General features: G+C 48.0%; 2 protein-coding genes across 2 annotated transcripts; both read right to left on the bottom strand.

The window, feature by feature from the left end:
* Window positions 1-200: 200 nt before the first annotated feature.
* LOC149451543 (uncharacterized) lies at window positions 201-4,326 on the bottom strand. The gene is made up of 2 exons (XM_089690594.1): window positions 4,133-4,326; window positions 201-512 (listed from the first exon to the last, which is right to left on the bottom strand). Exons 1-2 carry the CDS (start codon window positions 4,289-4,291, stop codon window positions 225-227), a joined length of 447 nt encoding a protein of 148 aa, XP_089546720.1. The 5' UTR covers window positions 4,292-4,326; the 3' UTR covers window positions 201-224.
* Window positions 4,327-5,676: 1,350 nt separating this feature from the next.
* On the bottom strand, window positions 5,677-13,266 carry LOC149451542 (uncharacterized). The gene is made up of 3 exons (XM_089690582.1): window positions 13,015-13,266; window positions 7,673-7,810; window positions 5,677-5,868 (listed from the first exon to the last, which is right to left on the bottom strand). Exons 1-3 carry the CDS (start codon window positions 13,159-13,161, stop codon window positions 5,677-5,679), a joined length of 477 nt encoding a protein of 158 aa, XP_089546708.1. The 5' UTR covers window positions 13,162-13,266.
* Between the last annotated feature and the right edge of the window lie 7,065 nt (window positions 13,267-20,331).

Below are 20,331 nucleotides of genomic sequence, written 5' to 3'. Positions count from 1 at the left end.
GAAACACACACACTGACTGAATCCATTGTTTCTATGTGTTTATCAGATGATGGGGGATCTAGGTGGATCCTCCGTACTGCTCTCTCCTTTACAATAAAGTCTCCTCTTACCCGGTGATGTGAGGGGCGGCTGATTGTCCATCATGACGTCCTTGTAGAGATCCTTGTGTCCTTCTAAATACTCCCACTCCTCCATGGAGAAATAGACAGTGACACCCTGACACCTTATAGGAACCTGACACACACAATGATACAGTCACCATCCAGACACATCCCTTGTCTGTTACTGGAGAATGTCCCAGAATTCCCGGCACCGCTCACCTCTCCTGTCAGCAGCTCCATCATCTTCTCTGTGACTTCTAGAATCTTCTGTGTCTTCTGTCTTGTAGGGATCAGGGATGGAGGTGGGGGGATGGTGATGGGATTCTGGATTCTCGAGGATCTTGTGGTCATACGATAAGATCTCCTTCTGGTGTCATTGTTGGTAGATTTCTTCATGACTCCTGTACAGTTCTGTGTGATACAAAGAGGTCTTACCTGTCCATAATGGACAACAAGAGGAAGTACTTGGTATAGCAGAGTCCAATGTTTGGTGAAAGGATTGGTGCAAAGCTGAAGGTTTTGGTTCTGTTAGTCATGATGCCATCAGGTGGTCTGACATTGAGCTGTACAATAGAGATGGTCTGCATCCCTCACACAAGGGCGCTCAGCTCCTTACTATGGAATTTAGGAGGTTTTTGGACATGCATTTAAACTGAGAAATGGGGGCAGAGATGTCATTGTTGAGGATCATTTCTGTCCCCAGCAGGCTGAAACAAATGTGAGGTTGGTGTTGCTCAGGACGGGGCTGATGGGGTCACTTCAGTTACAGTTTCGGGTGGTAAACATAAAGCAGTAGATGGCAGTGCTTGTCATGTCATTGCACTAATGCTCCCAGTTTAGGCAACAAGCTTTGTGAGCTGACAGCTCTTATGTCTAGGGACCACTTGGACCTTGTTGTAATTACAGAGACGTGGTTCAAGGATTCAGATGACTGGGAACTATACCAGGGTATACACTATACAGGAAAGACAGAGTAGGGGGAGGGGAGGTGGAGTTGTCATATATGTCAGAAATAACAAAAGGAGAACATTAATTCAAACAACAAAAGAAATACTGTAAACCCTCTGGGTCTGCCTTCCAACCAGAGAGGGATCTTCCCTTAGAATTGGTGTCATATACAGACCCCCAGGACAGGCTGAAGATTAGGAGGACTTCTTGATTGATGAGATAACTCAAATGGCAATGAAGGGGGAGGTTTTCATTATGGGTGACGTCACCACGCCTGACATTAACTGGAATTCTCAAACTGTTATTACAAGCAGGAGCAAGGATGTAATGGAAGCACTGAATGGGGCTTCTCTAAAACAGTAAAGAATCCAACCCAAGGTGATCATATTCTAGACCTAGTACTGACAAATGGGGATCGACTGTCTAATGTTGAGGTGGGAGAAAATGTGGGTTCTAGTGATCACCAATGTCTTTGGTTTGATATTACAATAAGAACTGAAAAATCATATACAAAAACAAAAGATTTTGATTCCATATAGACAAATTTTGGTGAAATGGGCGAATTTCTAAAAAATGAGTTGAAAGGTTGGAGTAAAAGGACCGGAGTAAGTAATCAGTGGGCACTGTTAGAGTCTACCATCCTGGAGGCAACTAGATTATATGTCAGGCAAGTTAGTAAGAATAAACAGAAGAGACAGTCAATATGGTTCACTAAAGAGAGAAGTAGGATAGTAAAGGAAAAGAAATCATCATATAGGAGATTCAAGGAAACAGGAGGTGGAGCTGACAGAGAAGAGTATAAAAATATACAAAAGGAGGCCAAACACATTATCAGCGCTGCCAAAGCACAGAAAGAGGAGGAAATTGCTAAATCTATGAAGAAAGGAGATAAAACATTTTTTAGGTACATTAGTGATAGAAAAATACGATGGGATCACTAAAATGAAATCTGGGCACAACACCTATGTTGGGGGAGACCTGGATGTAGCAAACCACTTAAACAATGACTTTTGTCTTCTCAGAAGTCAATTATACTAACAATAATAAGTTGGGAAATCATATTGGTTCTAGTAACGATGGATTAGTTTTAGGATTTCCGGAGACAGAGGTAGCAGGGGAACTGGCTCAGTTAAAGATTAATAAATCAATGGACCCTGATGGATCATCCCAGAGGTCTCAGAGAACTTCGAGGTCTAGTTGTTGGACCAGTAACTGATCTTTTTAATCAATCTCTTCTAACAGGAGAAGTTCCCCATGACTGGCGGACAACTAATATTGTACCGATCCACAAGAAGGGCAGCAAGGTAGAAGCTGGCAATTACAGGCCAGTGAGTCTAACATCGGTGGTAGTCAAGTTACTGGAATCACTCCTGAAAGGAAGGATCATTGATCATCTAGAAACACACAACTTGCTGGATCCAAAGCAGCATGGCTTTACTGAGGGCAGACCATGGCAGACTCGACTGATTGGACTTTTTGACTATATTACCAATGTTTTGGACCAGGGTGGTGCTGTGGACATAGAATATCTTGATTCCAGCAAGGCATGTGATATAGTTCCACATAATGATCTAATACAGAAGTTGGACAAGCTAGGACTTAGCCCTTGGGGGGTTCAGTGGATGTGCAGTTGGCTAAAGGAGAGATACCAGAGTGTGGTTGTAAATGGGGTTCACTCGGAACAGAGAGCAGTCACTAGTGGTGTACCCCAAGGTTCTGTACTTGGTCCTGTTCTATATGTAAGTGATAGAACTAAAGGGTTGTTGGGTAAGGGGATGTCTCTTTGCTGATGACACAAAGGTGTGTAATAGGGAGGATATCCCTGGAGGTGTCTGTAACATGGAACAGGTTCTGGCATTGCTGGAAGATTGATCAGAGAAGTGGAAATTTCAGTTCAATGTGGGGGTACAGTGTTGGCTAGCACTAAAGAGAAAAAGGACTTAGGGGTACTTATTTCAGATGATTGCAAAATGAGCAAACAGTGTGGCCAAGCAGTGGGGAAAGCAAAAAGAAATCTAGGATGCATTACTAGAGGGGTCCACAGGAGGGAGGAGGTCCCGATTCCTCTATATAGATCTTTATATCACTAGAGGGGTCACCGGCAGGAGGAAGGAGGTCCTGATTCACCTATAGAGATCTTTATATCACTAGAGGGGTCACCGGCGGGAGGAAGGAGGTCCCGATTCCTCTATATAGATCTTTATATCACTAGAGGGGTCACCGGCAGGAGGAAGGAGGTCCTGATTCCTCTATATAGATCTTTATATCACTAGAGGGGTCACCGGCAGGAGGAAGGAGGTCCTGATTCATCTATATAGATCCTATCACTAGAGGGGTCACCGGCGGGAGGAAGGAGGCAGTGCTGGGAAATAATGGTGGCAACACAAAATATTGACATTTTGGGCCCAATTTGGACCTTGTCACTTAGGGGTGGACTCACTTTTGTTGCCAGCGGTTTAGACATTAATGTGTGTTAGTGTGTTGAGTTATTTTGAGGGGACAGCAAATTTCCATGTTATACAAGCTGTACACTGACTACGTCACATTGTAGCAAAGTGTCATTTCTTCAGTGTTGTCACATGAAAAGAGAGAATCAAATATTGACACAAATGTGAGGGGTGGAGTCACTTCTGGGAGATACTGTGTATATATATATATATATATATATATATATTATACTGTCCGGGGGAGGGGGGACTCACTTCTGGGAGATACTGTGTATTATTATTTATGCCTTGATATATATTACTCAGACTATCTATTTGCACATTTGTTGAAGTTGCACTCATTGGTTTGTTCACATTTGGTGTGGCCTAGCAGGACATCCATTCTCTCTGGATCTTTTCCTTCCCTTGTGTTTGGTGATTCTCTAGGTATGCACTTCTATCACCTTAGTTAGGGGCTCTGTCAGGTGTTTACTTTATGGTTAGCTTTAGTGAGTAGCGCAGCACTATTTATCTCTCCATTTATGTTGTAGTGTTGTGGGAACGCAGTTTGGTGTTTTCAGACACTCTTAGTTCATCATATTAGGTTTGGCAGCACAAGAGGATTTTTTCTTTATTTAACCCCTTCATTACACTCACCTCTCCAGTCAGCAGGCTGAGGATCTCCAGGGTGAGCTTCAATATCGTCTCATTCCAGGGAAATTCCTTCCTTACAATCTTCCTGAAAGTCTGCTGATGGTCCATCATGACGTCCTTGTAGAGATCCTTGTGTCCTTCTAAATACTCCCACTCCTCCATGGAGAAATAGACAGTGACACCCTGACACCTTATAGGAACCTGACACACACAATGATACAGTCACCATCCAGACACATCCCTTGTCTGTTACTGGAGAATGTCCCAGAATTCCCGGCACCGCTCACCTCTCCTGTCAGCAGCTCAGTGATCTCTCTGGTGACTTCTAGAATCTTCTGCATGTTGTGTCTCTCAGGGTTTAGGGAGTCACATGGAGGCACTGTGATGGTCATATGATCACCTGACTTCAGAAGAGGAAATCTCTGTATTGAGGAACCAAAAGGAATATCATGTTAGACTCCCAGAATCCTCCTCACCTCTCCGGTCAGGTCTGTGTTTTATTAATAGAGATGAGAGTGATGTCATGTGACCTCCCAGAATCCTCCTCACCTCTCCGGTCAGGTCTGTGTTTTATTAATAGAGATAAGAGTGATGTCATGTGACCTCCCAGAATCCTCCTCACCTCTCTGTTCAGGTCTGTTTTTTATTAACCTCCCTGGTGGTATTCCCGAGTGTAGCTCGGGGTAAAGTTTCAGTACCAAAAGCGGTAACCCCGAGCTACACTCGGGCTTACCATGAGATGCTGCATAGGGATCCCCTTCAGCGCTTACCTTGTTCTGCGCTCCCACAATGTGTCCCCTGCAGCGTCCCCGGCCATCTCCTCCGGCCAATGCCGGCATCCTGCTTCTGTGTTTCGGACCCTGTGACGTCGGGCGCCCCGGGAAATTTGAAAATTTTAAAAATGTAATTTTTTTCTAAAAAAATTTTACATAGTAAAACATTGCTGTTTCAAACCATTTCACATACATTTTGTCCCGAGTGCTTTGTCCGGCGCCCTGCCTGCATTTTAACTGTTCTTTCTGCCTGGAAACTTAGAAAAGTTCATGGCGTCCAAAAAGCGGCCCTTTACGTCAAAAGCGGTTTTAGACCGGCTAGAGAACAGCGATAATAAATCAGAACCACTTGCAGAATTGAGTGATAATGATTCGTGGGGGAAATTCCTCATCAGACACCGAAAATGATTTTGTGACTGAGCTCAGCGATGTGCGAACTTGGCGCTATATTTCACATTTCAGTGTTTTTGGTTTGATTATATTATTGAATTACATTTATTATTATTATTTTTTATGATTATTTATTAAATTATAATTTATGATTTCGGATTTCAAATTTTATCATATCCGGAATGTTTACTAGACTCTTGTTCGGACAGATTTCAGTGAGTTATTCCTAAAAATTACAGGCCTACCATAAAAAACTACATATTTCCATGCAAAAAAATGTACCGCTTTCAGCACCAAAAATCTGAAATAATCATACCGCTAGGGAGGTTAATAGAGATAAGAGTGATGTCATGTGACCTCCCAGAATCCTCCTCACCTCTCCGGTCAGGTCTGTGTTTTATTAATAGAGATAAGTGATGTCATGTGACCTCCCACAATCCTCCTCACCTCTCCGGTCAGCAGGTAGATGATCTCCAGGGTGAGGTTTAGTATCTTCTCAGTCATGTGACTCCGGTCCTCCTCCATCCTCATTGGTGCCATCATGTGATCTATACAGGTCTCCTTGTAGACGGATAACTTTGGGAAATGAAAGTAAGAATGATTTGGATGGTATTGGTCACACAATAATAGGATGTGGGTGTGAGGGGGGAATAGGAGGGTTGCTGGACATGTAAGGACTACTCTCCCCAAGGGAGGACATTTAATCTGAATTGTTTAGCATTTGCTACATCTTGGAGGTCCTGGGACAATCTTGTCCTGCCAGATCAAAAATCCCCTTTTCACTGTTAAGTTTTTTAGTCTCTGAACTGGTTTTATGAGTTTTAGATCTGCAGACAAGGAATGATAAATACGATCCTTCTTTTGACTTGTTTGCTCTGAGGCAGTGCTGTGAGGTCAATGTCGGCTCATCATGAGGTCCAGGAAGGGGAACTTGCTGACTTTTGGCCGAAGTTGCTGACTTTAATAGCCAGGACTCTGACTGTAAGGCTCCAATCTCTGGCAGCCTGCTGACTGACTGAAGTGATGTCACTGTCACTCTCTGCAATAAGAGAAGGGATTGGATTGGATAGCAGGAGGATGCTACTGGTGTAATAGAGAGCTCTGGGGGAGGAGTCTGTTCTCTTCCCTCCAATGACAACCCATCGTGGGTAGGAGGAGAACAACATAAGGGAGGGGTTAGTTCTCTTCATTACCAAGTATACTGTAATATCCAGGACATTGTACAGAGTGGTGGTGGGTTCCTGGGGCTCTGAATTCCAGCACCGGGCACTGCCAGAGCCTGTGTCATGGGAAGGTATTGGAGTGTCTCCTGAAGATGTTCAGCACTGACCCCTGACTACCTTTTAGTCAATAATGCACCAACAGACCTTATGTAGGAACAAGTGACCACCAAGGGGGGAAAGACTGCCCTCCTTCATTCCACTTGGTATACTGGAAAATAATGAGATGGTAAGAAGGTGAAGGTTGTCTTCCTTTCCTGATAGGAGTTCTGCAAGGAAATCTGGAAAGTAAATACAGGTGGGAGAGCAATCACCAAGAGCCCCCCTCCCTACCTCAGTGTCCCCCTGAGCCTGACAACCTTTTTTTTCCCTCAGAGCTCTGCTTCCCACCAACCCTATCCACCCAGATTCCTTCAGCTACTCTACCCCCTCAAAGCCCCTGAACTCCACTACCCCTTAAGGGACCTTAACCCCTGAGAGACCCCATCAGCTCCTCTACTTCCCTCAGACCTCTCAGTATTTCCCTCCCTCTGACACCAATGATGGAACATATTCTTCATGGCCGGCTGGGGAATGTTTCCTTCCTCCTGAGCAGCAATGTAAGGGGCTCTATGCTCCATACTCCTGACCCCGGCACTCCATCATTGTGTTGGCTGCATAGTGTAATGATTGCCCATTGGCTGCCTGTGTAGTGTCATCATTGCCCTTTGTAGGCCATGTATGGTCAGGATGGTCCTTGTCTTGTCTATTTATTGTCAGTGCTGTTTGTTTAGAGGACCATATTACTAGAATTTATCTCCACAATGAGGAGAATGTTCCGGCCCCGGAAGTGGGGGAATGTTCTGCCCCTGAAGGGGTTCATCTGGGTTCCCACACTATATATGTGTGTATCATCATCTGCTGGAGATAAAAGACGTCACAGTGACTATGGAGGAAGAGGACAGACATGACTATGGAGGAAGAGGACGGACGTGACTATGGAGGAAGAGGACGGACGTGACTATGGAGGAAGAGGACGGACGTGACTATGGAGGAAGAGGACGGACGTGACTATGGAGGAAGAGGACGGACGTGACTATGGAGGAAGAGGACGGACGTGACTATGGAGGAAGAGGACGGACATGATGGGGGGGTGTTAATAGGAAATAACATCTTATTACCTCCTCTGCTGCCACTTCCAGGAATGTCTCCTCTGCTTCCTCCCAACTCACCTCTCGGAATGTCTTCTCTGTCCCTGACATCACTTCCTGTCTGTACCTAACATCACTTCCTGTCTGTATTCCATAGAGATGTCCTGTCTGGGGAGTAGAAATGAGATCACCATCTTGTGGAGTTCAGAGGAACTGCAGCCCCAAGAAACGTCCCCTAATAACCATTCCTGCATTGTATCTACCGTACAGAAATACCAGGGAAGATCAAAAAGAACTAAAAAAAGTAAGAAAAATAAACCTAACTCTTATGCAACCAAATGTTTAAATAAGATATTTTACTACAGATAGAAAAGTCTTGAAGACACAGAATACAAGATAAAAACAAAATACCTAATAAAACAGAAACCTCTAAAACAGATCTTTTTGTGTAAAAAAATGCAAAAATACATCCTAAAGTATAAAAATATATATCAATCCACTGATAATGAGGATGTTAGACATAAATTACAAGGATGTAATGGTCACTTAGGAATGGTGGTGGAGATCTCTCAAAATAAGAATACATCCTTGAAAACTGTAAAGCAATAAATAATATATAAACTGGGCCATCCACTTCATCCATAAAGACATTGTGATTGAAGATCTTCTAGATCACATAGAAGGAGGACTCATCCATGATTTCATACATTTGTTTGGAAGGATAGAACAATCCTCAGAAGGGAACATGTAGGATGACAGGAAAGGCTCCTGACTGGTGAGATCCTCCAAACATAATGATGACATCCATGAACTGGAGCGAGCTCGTTGGGGTGATAAAGCCAATCTGGAAACACTGTGTAGACGTTCTCCAAGAACTCAGCACACTCCAGGAGTGGAGAAAGTCTCCAGGTGGGTTTAGCCTGTCATTTATCATAGGTAGAAATGTCCACACATGGACTTCCACAGGGACCCCCAGACTACATATAGAACCTGTACAGTGTCCCCTGTAATGAACTGCTTCCCCCAGGCCCATAGCAGAATGACAGCTGAGCGGGATTTTTCCCATCCTGGGTGGACATCATATGAAGTCCTCCAAGTCTAGTGGCTCTGCTGTATCTTGATATGTCACCTGCTGTGTCCACCAAATGACAGATCATTTTACCAGGCCAGCCCAGTACCATGTGATTGCTATGACCAATCACAGTGATCACATGACAGTTGTACACAATGAATGGCTTTCATTCATAGCCATTCATTGTGTATGTGACGGAGGAAAGGCAGGACAGAACACACAGAGAGGATGACAGACGCACAAAGCTTTATTGAGACAAACAGATGGCAGTCCTTCAATACGGGGGGTGGCAGACAGGGTGGATTTGCCACTAAATGGTAACAAGGGTCCCCACCCACTTATAGTCCACTAGGAGAGCCAAGGGGGTGTCCCTGTAACAGGGGTAGTCCGACACAGGAGAGGGGTGCCTGGGGTCACCACTGTAACAGTTCAGGTAACAGTGGGGAAGCAGGTACTCACGGAGAACAAGGGGTTCAGTCCAGGCTGGGGATAGATCCAGGCAGATTCACGGGGACAGCAGAAGATTCCTCCACAGTGCAGGGATTCCAGGCAGCACAGACAGTTCAGGAGATGAGGAGGAGGATGGGGGATGAGAGAAGCTGGCGCTCAGCACAGCCTTCCCTCACACACACAGCCACGAGAACACACAGGGGGGTTTCCTTGCTCTCTCTTAAGTATTGAGCTGGTAACCGGATACTTCCTGTCGGGTTACCATGGCAATGGGTCCTGTCCAGAGAGTTCAGGAATTTGTGCATGAGGGGGAAGGGAGGAGGGGTCCAGTGTAATTTAATTAGACCATTTGGCCTAGTGACACAGGGGACAATTGGAACAATACAGAGCAGGACTCTGAAGGCATGTGATACAAGGCATTAATAAGGGGATTAATAATTGGTAAGCTCCCATACCGCGACACTCCTCCCCCCTCCTTTTCACAAGTACTGATAAGGGGGACCCAATCGGGTTCCCTGGAAGGCACTTGTGGGGCCTAGCCTAGCTACTGTGGGTCTTGTTGGCGGGAAAGGCCATCAGCATTTTGGTGCTGGCTTCCCCGCCTGTATCGAATGGTAAAGTTGTAGGGCTGGAGGGCCAGGCTCCACCTAAGGAGGCCACAGTAAATCAAAAACGAATTCTCCTGCGCTCTGGGACTCAGACAGGTGGCGAACAGATGGAACCAGGCCTGGAGGGATCGTCCAACAATGCATAAAGGGCTGTGCGGCTCCAAAACAAGGCTGGGGAAGCCCAATCAACACTGCAGAATGAAATGAAAACGAGAAGCGCACCAACCTTGCGCATTACCTCAGTAACCAAAATTTATTAATTGTAAAAAATATACTCACAAACAGCGAATAAAATCAGGCATGTAAGTCCTCACAGGGACTTGAAGATAACATGAGTCCCATCAGGGGAGTGGGTGTTCAGTACACTGACGCGTTTCGAAGGGGGTCCCTTCTTCCTCAGAGCTCAGAAGAAGGGACCCCCTTCGAAACGCGTCAGCTGTTATTCGCTGTTTGTGAGTATATTTTTTACAATTAATAAATTTTGGTTACTGAGGTAATGCGCAAGGTTGGTGCGCTTCTCGTTTTCATTTCATTCCACCTAAGGAGGCGCCCATTGTCCCCGGACACCGGTTCAGCCATGTGAGGGGGTTGTGGTCGGTGACTATGGTGAACTCCCGGCCGTACAGGTAGGGCTGTAGTTTCTTTAGGGCCCAGACTATGGCTAGACACTCCTTCTCCACTGTAGCATAGGCAACTTCCCGGTCCAGTAGCTTGCGGCTGAGGAAGGCAACGGGATGTTCCTCCCCAGCCTCGTTGACTTGGCTGAGGACAGCCCCTAGGCCGTAGGTGGAGGCATCTGTCTGTACGAGGAAGCGTCTGTTGTGGTCAGGGGTGGCCAGGACGGGGTTTCTTGCCAGGGCGGATTTGAGGTCACAGAAGGCGGATTCACAGGCCGAGGTCCAGGTCACCATCCGGGGACTGTTCTTCCGGGTCAGGTTGGTCAGGGGCTGGGCCATGGAGCTAAAATTAGGTACAAATTTACGGTAATAGCCGGCAGTGCCGAGGAATGCCATCACTTGCTTCTTGGTCTGGGGAGTGGGCCAGTCATAAATGGCCTGAACCTTGGCTGGCTCAGGTTTCAGTGTCCCCCCCCCTACTCGGTGCCCGAGGTACTGTACCTCCGCCATTCCCAACTGGCACTTGTCTGGTCTCAGTGTCAGCCCGGCCCTGCAGATGCGGTCTAGGATGGCCCCCACGTGGGCCAGGTGCTCCTCCCACGTGTCGCTAAAGATCGCTATGTCATCTAGGTAAGCGCACGCAAACTCTTGGCATCCCTCCAGTAGCTGGTCCACGACCCGCTGAAAGGTGGCGGGGGCGTTTTTCATGCCGAAGGGCATGACGAGGAATTCATACAGGCCGAACGGGGTAATGAAGGTGGAGCGCTCAACGCCCTCTTTTGTGAGGGTGATTTGCCAGTAACCCTTGCTGAGGTCTAGGGTGCTCACGTAGCGGGCCCCGGCCAGACGGTCCAGCAGGTCGTCTATGCGGGGCATGGGGTAGGCGTCACTAACAGTGTAGTCATTCAACCTCCGGTAATCCACGCAAAAGTGGGTGGTCCCATCCTTCTTTGACACGAGCACCACCGGGGAGGCCCAAGGACTGCGGGAGGGTCGGATGATACCCAGCTGGAGCATCTCGGAGAGTTCTGCTCGGATGGCCGCCTTCACGGATTCGGGGACTCTGTATGGGGCCTGCTGGATGGGTTTCTGACTGTGGGTCTCCACGTGGTGGAGGGCTAACCCGGTGTGACCTGGGGTGGCCGAGAAGGCGATGGCCCGGTCCGCTATCACGGCCCACATCTGGGCCGTCTGGCGGGGGTTCAGCCGAGCCCCTGTTGGAATCTGATCTAGGGGAGTGGTGACTTTGGTGGCTTGCAGGAGATCGGGCAGGGCTCCCTCGTCTGCTACGCCCGTGGAGGCGGGGCAGACAGCGAGCACGGGCAGAGCTCGGTCATGGTACTCCTTCAACATGTTGATGTGGACCGTGCGCTGTTGACGGTTGCGGGCGTCGAGACCAATGACGTAACTAGTCTCGTCTATCTTGCGGAGGACCTTGTAGGGTCCTTCCCAGATGTGCTGGAGCTTATTCTGGGGGTTGGGGATGATCTTGAGCACCTGCTGCCCTTCAGTGAACTCGCGGCCGCGTGCCTTGCATTCGTACCAGACCTTCTGACGTGTCTGGGCTGAAGGGAGGTGGCCGTGGGCCATGGTGGCCAGGCGGGTCAGCCTTTCCCGTAGCTCGAGAATGTAGGGAACGACGGGGGTACCCGTGTCCTCTATCTGCCCTTCCCAATGTTCCCGGAGCAGGGATAGGGGACCGCGGACCTTCCGCCCGTACAGGAGTTCGAAGGGGGAGAACCCCGTTGACTCTTGCGGTACCTCCCGATATGCAAACAGCAGGTGTGGAAGGAGCTTCTCCCAGTCCGCCTCCCCATCAACGAAGGACCTCAGCATGCTCTTCAGTGTGCCATTGAAGCGCTCGCAGAGGCCATTGGTTTGGGGGTGATAGGGAGTGGTCCGGATCGCCCCTACCCCGCACGTGCGCCAGAGGGATTGGACCACCTTGGACATGAACTGGGTACCCTGGTCCATCAGGATCTCGCTGGGGAAACCCACCCGGGAGAAAACGGTGACTAGGGCCTCGGCTACTTTGGGGGCGGAGATGCTGGACAGGGGAACAGCCTCGGGGTAGTGGGTAGCGTAATCCACTACCGTGAGGATGTACCGCTTGCCGGCCTTATTGGGCCGGGCCAGGGGCCCCAGGATGTCTACAGCTACCCGCTGAAAGGGCTCATCAATGATGGGTAAGGGGCGGAGCAGCGCCTTGGGGTGGTCCCCTGGGCGTCCCCTCCTCTGACAGATGTCACAGGTCTGACAGAAGTGGGCTACGTCCTGGGTGATACCTGGCCAGTAGAAGGCTTGGGTCAGCCGCAGCCCCGTTTTCCTCTTACCCAGGTGGCCAGCTACTGGAATGTCGTGGGCTATCTGGAGTAGCGGGAACCGGAACCGTCTGGGCACTATCAGTTGTGTGGGGCTAGCAGAGGGTTGACCCGGGTGGCTTGGGCCTGCTGTGTGGTACAACAACCCCTGCTCCCACCAAAGCTGGCCCCCATCCCCCTCCTGCCGCCCTGCGGCGGCCTGGGTCCTAAACTTAGCCAAGGTGAGGTCTGTGGCTACCTCCCGCTTAAAGGTCTCCCGATCCCAGGTCAGGGGAAGGTCTGAGTCAGGTAGGGGTTCACTCACCATGTCCATGCTGGGGAAAGGTCCTGTGGTGGCTTCATCTGTAGGAGGACCTCGACCTGCTTGGCGCCGGGTCACCGCCCCGACGTACTGGCATCGTAGCTCCTCCAAGTCATTGCCGAGTAGGACATCCGCCGAGAGGCCGCCCATGATGCCGATCTGGCACTGTTGCTCCCCGAACCCATAGTCGAGGTGCACGGATGCCCTGGGGATGTGATGTCTGGCTCCTCCCGCCAGCTCGATGGCGAATCCAGGGCCGGGTTAGATGGCTTCCGGCCGGATCACTTGGGGATGAGTGATGGTCAGGAAGGCCCCCGTATCCCGAAAACCGGTGGCGGGTTGCCTGTCTACCCGCACAGCCTGCAGGTGGCGTTGTTTCTGGGTGGAGTATGTAGCCCCGGGGGGTGGACACTGTAAACCCCCCAGGGTTGGTTGGCGTCTGGGGGGCTCATCCATTTGCTGGGAGGCGGGGGCAGTGGTTCTTCTGCGGGATAAAGTTCCAGGTAGTGAACCGGACGGGTAAAACGCTGGCTTCGAGAGGTGGGACAGTTAGCTTGGAGGTGCCCTGGCTGGTTGCATCCGTAGCAGCGGCGCTCCATGGGGGGCCCTGTGAACCGGGCTCTGGGGGGTGGCCCTGCAGGATTGGCAGTGGTAGGTGGGGGGCCCGTTTTGGCAGAGGTGGCGGGGGGCAGGGCCCTTGACGGCTCAGGGGCCCGCCGTTTCCAGTGTGGCTTGATGGCCAGGATCTCATCAGCCAAGGCAGCGGCCTTTGCAAGGGTGGTAGGGGCTTTCTCTCTTACCCATCCGCGCACCTCCGCCGGGCATTGGTTGTAGAATTGCTCCTTTAAAAATGCTTGAATGATTTCTTCTGCGGTGCGGGCCTGTTCCCCCTCTAGCCACCTTCGACAGGACTGCGACATCTTGTGCGCATACATCCTATAGGACGGTTCCGCATGGCAGGGAAGGTCACGGAAGCGCGCCCGGTGCACTTCTGGGGTCACCGCATAATATTCCAACACAGTCTGTTTGACCCGGGCATAATCCCGGCCATTCACATAGTCCAGAGTGCGGTAGGCCGCAGCTGCACCCCCTTCTAACAGACCCACGAGGTGCCGTATCCAATCCATGCTTGGCACCTCCATGAGCTGGCACTGCTGCTCAAAGTCCTGAAAGAACCCCTCCACATCCCCGGTGGCTTCGTTGAAGGGTTTAAAGTCCTTGCGGCTGACCCGGGGAGGGGGGTATCCCGCGGCCCTGGGGCTGGACGGGCAGCTTAGGTCACGGTGGCTCCCTTGGCTCTCTCTTTCATGCGCCCTCCGGATAGCCTCTCGCTTGTCCTCTGCTGTGGCGTCTGACCCCAGGAGGGCCATCTCTTCCTCCACCCGAGTAAGCCAGGGGCTCTTGGGCCCTGGATCCTTGCGTGCTGGGGAGGCTGGGGTTGATCTGCTTTTTCTCGGAGCGTCCTGGGGGTCCGCCTCCTCAATGGCGGTGATCAGATCCTCTTTGGCTAGGCCCCTCCAGGAAACGGCCAGCTCCTCAGCCCTCTCCTGCAGACATGCCACAGTCCACTTCCTGTATTCGCTGGGCCGGGCCTGTTCCTGCATCCGCTGGCTTTCGCTGTCTGTCATCTCCTCAGTGTCCTGATCCCACCGCTGCCAACCAGTATGTGACGGAGGAAAGGCAGGACAGAACACACAGAGAGGATGGCAGATGCACAAAGCTTTATTGAGACAAACAGACGGCAGTCATTCAATACGGGGGGTGGCAGACAGGGTGGATTTGCCACTAGAGGGTAACGAGGGTCCCCACCCACTTATAGTCCACTAGGAGAGCCAAGGGGGTGTCCCTGTAACAGGGGTAGTCCAACACAGGAGAGAGGTGCCTGGAGTCACCACCGTAACAGTTCAGGTAACAGTGAGGAAGCAGGTACTCACGGAGAACAAGGGGTTCAGTCCAGGCAGGGGATAGATCCAGGCAGATTCACGGGGACAGCAGAAGATTCCTCCACAGTGCAGGGATTACAGGCAGCACAGACAGTCCAGGAGATGAGGAGGAGGACGGGGGATGAGAGGAGCTGGCGCTCAGCACAGCCTTCCCTCACACACACAGCCAGGAGAACACACACGGGGGTTTCCTTGCTCTCTCTTAAGTATTGAGCTGGTAACTGGATACTTCCTGTCGGGTTACCATGGCAATGGGTCCTGTCCAGAGAGTTCAGGAATTTGTGCACAAAGGGGGAAGGGAGGAGGGGTCCAGAGTAATTTAATTAGACCATTTGGCCAGTGACACAGGGGACAATTGGAACAATACAGAGCAGGACTCTGAGGGCATGTGATACAAGGCATTAATAAGGGGATTAATAATTGGCAGGCTCCCATACCGCGACAGGGATTATCACTGATCACTCCACTAGGGGACGGCCCACAGTACATATACTGCCACAAAGCGGCCCCTGTGTGCAGGATCATGTTTATAACCGGCATCCTGTTTACTTGCTAGGGGGCCGTGTGCGGCATTCTACCGTCCTACCCGCGGCACGATCGTGGCCACGGGTGTCAATCAGTGGGTCCTGGACGGTGATTACTCGCAGGAGCCTGGTGATTGCCAGCAAACACTGACAGGCAGGAAGGCTGCATTGTTTTCAATGCAGCTCTCCTCCATGTCAGTTTTCAGCACACTGTTCCGGAGAGCAGCTTTCAGCTTTCCGGATCAGTGTGTTCCTGTGAAGCACACCTCCCCCCGCCCACTAGTAAAACTCTCCCCTCACAAAGGTAACCCTTTGATTGCCTAAAAATGTTAATCCCGTCCTCCCCAGTGCCATTAGTACAGTGTCAGTGTTTTTTTTTTTTGCACTGATCACTGTATTGGTGTCACTGGGGATGTCAGTGATCCCAAGTCAGTTCCCCCCAGTGTCAGAATGTCCGCCGCAGTCCCGCCATAAGTCGCTGATCGCAGCTATTGTTAGTATAAAAGTTAAAAAAAATCCATTATCTATACCGCCATTTAGCAAAGACACAGAGCAGAATACATTTTGGATGAAATTTATGACAAAATTTGATTTTTAAATTTTTTTACTGGACATGTTTTATAGCAAAAAGTCCAAAATATTGTTTTTTTTCTCAAAATTGTCAGACCTTTTTTTCATAGTGCAAAAAATAATAACAGCACAGGCAATAAAATACCACCAAAATAAAGCTCAATTTGTTGGGAAAAAAATGACGTAAATTTCACTTTGGTGCAGTGTTGCATGACTGCGCAATTGTCAGTTAAAGTAATGCAGCGCCGTAACAAACGGCTTCCTGACCGCCCTATAGCAGAAATACTGCTACAGGCAGCACAGGTGTGCAAAAAGTCACATATATATACGTAATTCGCGCTTCCGTGGTTTTCACGCCCCTCCCAGGTGGCATCAGATTGCCCGTCAGTACACCAGTCATCACATTTAACCCCTTGATTGCCAGGAAGACGCTCATACACAATAAACCTCCATTGCTAGTATGGTGTCTGAACGGATCTATATCGTTGATCAGGTCAGCACTATACCAGCGTTCACATTAGTATAGTGTCCCCAAAAACGCAGCGTTAGCAGGATCAGCCTCGGCACCTGCCAACACCTGCGTTTAGCCCCTACGCTTACCCCTCCTTCTCCTCCAGCAAGTGCAGTGTCAGTAGGTCACCGTCACTGATACATTGCACACAAAACCGCAGTGTTGGCAGAATCAGGCCTGATCTCTGTTTTCACTTGCCAGAAAATTTGATGACTCTGATATGCAGCAGAGTGCCAGTACTAGTGCCGCGCTACCTTTTGGTTAACTGGCGAGCACCAACGGTCTAGTACATCCTGGTCTTTCACATATCAGCACTTCAGTATCACTTGGTGACGTGGTGAGTCCCATAAGTGCAGTACAAGCTGGTGCAGTGGTGAGCACAAGTATTGTCCCGCAGCCACCAAGAATTCACACACAGACCTATAGAGTCCCAAGTATCCTTCCAGATGTGCTTGCAAATCCCGATTGACAGCCTACAAATTCTGCAGCACCGTACTTCCCCCTTTTACTGCCCAACCCAGAATTCAGGTGGAAACAGCAAATTTAACTCCTCCGCTTGATTTTTGGAGCTGTTTTTCACAGAATATCTGTATGCGTTGATTGTGGATCAAAGCAATTTTAATGCACAACAATTTATCACCGCCAACCCAAATTCAAACCTTGCCAGACCATTCGCATGGAAACCCATTACGGTTTCCGAATTAAAAATTTTTTGGGGTCTAACCCTCAACATGGGCATTACTAAAAGAAATGAATTGTGGTTGTATTGGTCTACAGACCCGATTCATCATATGCCGTGTTCTCTGCTGCCATGGCCAGGCATAGATATGAGAGTATAATGTGTTTTATACATTTCAGCGACAATACACTCTGTCATCCTCGGGGTGACTCTGAATTTGACCGGCTCCACAAAATTCGTCCCCTTGTAAATCACCTCAACCAAAAATTTGCAGATGTCTATAATCCCCAGCAAAACATCTGCGTTGATGAATCACTCATTAATTTTTCTGGCCGCCTTGCATTCAAACAATTTCTCCCTGCAAGCGTGCCAGATATGGGGTCAAGATGTAGAAGACCTGTGAGAGGACAACAGGCTATACTTATAAGTTTTGGATTTATGAGGGAAAAGATAGTCACGTGGAGCCCCCTGGATGCCCAGACTACATGGGGAGCAGTGACAAGATAGTTTGGGACTCGGTGTCATCATTTTTCCATATGGGGTACCACTTACACGTGGACAATTTTTATTCAAGCGTGCCACTATTTAGACATTTGTACAATCTTGGAACTGGTGTATGTGGCAAAGTGTGACCTAATGTGTACCCACCATTAGAAGTGGGTGGATGCAGGGCGGTATATTCTAATGGTGGGCATACCACACACTTTTACTGGCAGAGATTTCTTCTCTTTTTTTATTCAGCCCACACTCTACATACAAAAAAAAAAAAAGAACATAGCATATATACCCAACAAGGACCAGCGACGTACTTGTACATCACTGTGCTTTGAATGGTTATACCAGAATGATGCCTACAGCTGCAGGCCTCATCCAGGTATCAATTTTTCAGCCAGCGATTGGTTTTCATGTAAAAGCAATCCTAGTGGCTAAGTAGCTGCAGCATTTCTTTAACAAACAGCAGGATATGATGCCCCCCTCCCCCGCTGCCTTCCACGGCCTTCTCGGGCAGTCCCGTGCCATCGTGGGAACCTGAGAATGCAGCCGGTGTTTCTGCCAGCTGACCATAGAGCTGATTGGAGACCAGAATGGTGCCAATCATCTCTATAGTCTAAGAAATCAGAAGCTACGAGCATTTCATCACTTCAGTTTTGCAGGATATAAACAGCGCCATTTGTAAATTGGGAAAGCATCTGATCACCGATCTTGGCTTGATTAGATAATGTAAGGGCAGAGGAGATATCCAGAGTCTGATAGATCCCAGATTTCTCAAAAAAGAATATATGACAATGCCCATTGAAGTTATTGGGGATATTTGCATTCCCTGTGATAGCATTAAAAGTGATTAAAAAAAAATGAAAGGGACAGTGTAAAAATAATTTAAAAAATCAAAATAACTTACAAAAAAAAAGTACCCTCTTCCCCTCCCCCCCACACACATGTGCATCTGCGTTCACGAGCATTGACCCTGTGCCAGTATGTAAACAGCGGTTGCACCATGCATGTGAGGTATCACCACGAACGTCAGATCAAGGGCAGTAATTCTAACACTAGACCTCCTCTGTAAATCTAAAATGGTAGCTTGTAAAAGTTTTTAAAGCGTTGCCTATGGATATTAAAAATGTATGCAGTTTGTCGCCATTGCACGGGGCATGTGCAGTTTTAAAACATGTCATGTTTGGTATCTATTTACTCAGCATATCATCATATTTTATATTTTACCAAATAATTGTACAAAATATTGTGTTTTTATGCATTAAAAGTAAAAAAACTGTATTTAAAAAAAAAAATTGTGTTTGAAAATTGCTGCACGAGTACAATGTGACATAAAGAAATTCAGTACTATGTGACATAAAAAATTGCAGCACCTACCATTTTATTCACTAGGGTGATTGACAAACAAACTTTTTTTTACACAAAATTGCACTTAAATGATTTATTGCTCACACATGCCATGGGTATATGTGGAATTACTCCCCAAAATACATTCTGCTACTTCTCCCGAGTATGGGGGTACCACATGAGAGACATTTTGTCAGTCTAGCCAAGTACAGGACCCCAAAATCCAATAACCACCTTCAGGCTTTTAAAGGGCTTTATTTCCTCATTACACTTCCTGACTATCTATCACAGTTTCGGAGGCCCTGAAATGTCAGGATAACACCAAACCCCCCAAATGACCCCTTTTTGGAAAGTAGACACCCCAAGGAATTTGATAAGAAGCATGGTGAGTATTTTGCAGATCTCGTTTGTTGCCACAAGTTTTTGAAAATTGAAGAAAAACAACAAAAACATGTTTTCTTTTCTTTTTTAATATTTCAAAACCTTGTGAGAAAAAATGAGATCTGCAAAATACTCACCATGCCTCTTTTTTAAATTCCTTGGGGTGTCTACTTTCCAAAAAGGGGTCATTTGGGGGGGTTGGTGCTATCCTGGCATTTCAGGGCCTACGAAACTGTGATAGGTAGTGAGGAAGTGAAATGAGGAAGTTACGCACCTTCAGGCTTTCAAAGTGGTCATTGGATTTCAGGATCCTGTATGTGGCTAGGCTCCCAAAAAGTCTCACACATGTGGTACCCCCATACTCAGTAGAAGTAGCGGAATGTATTTTGGGGTGTAATTCCTTATATACCCATGGCTTGTGCGAGAAATATATCATTTAACCTCCCTGGCGGTATGATTATTTCAGATTTTTGGTGCTGAAAGCGGTACCATTATTTTGCATGGAAATTTGGCGTTTTATATTGTAGGCCTGTAATTTTTAGGAATAACTCACTGAAATCTGTCCGAACAAGAGTCTAGTAAACATCCCGGGATGATAAAACTTGAAACACAAAATCATAAATTATAATTTAATAAATAATCATAAAATATAATAATAAATAAAATATAATAATAAAAATATAATAATAAATGTAATTCAATAATATAATCAAACCAAAAACACTGAAGTGTGAAATAGAGCGCCAAGTTCGCACATCACTGAGCTCAGTCGCAGAATCGTTTTCAGTGTCTGATGACGAATTTCCCCCACCAATCATTATCACTCAATTCTGCAAGTGGTTCTGATTTGCTATCGCTGTTCTCTAGCCGGTC

This window comes from Staurois parvus, unplaced genomic scaffold (genome assembly GCF_062004578.1).
Source record: "Staurois parvus isolate SC_StPar_1 unplaced genomic scaffold, SC_StPar_1.0 ptg000534l, whole genome shotgun sequence".
Taxonomy (NCBI): domain Eukaryota; kingdom Metazoa; phylum Chordata; class Amphibia; order Anura; family Ranidae; genus Staurois; species Staurois parvus.
Note: the sequence above shows the minus strand (reverse complement) of the source record. Positions and strands in the feature narration are given on the sequence as shown.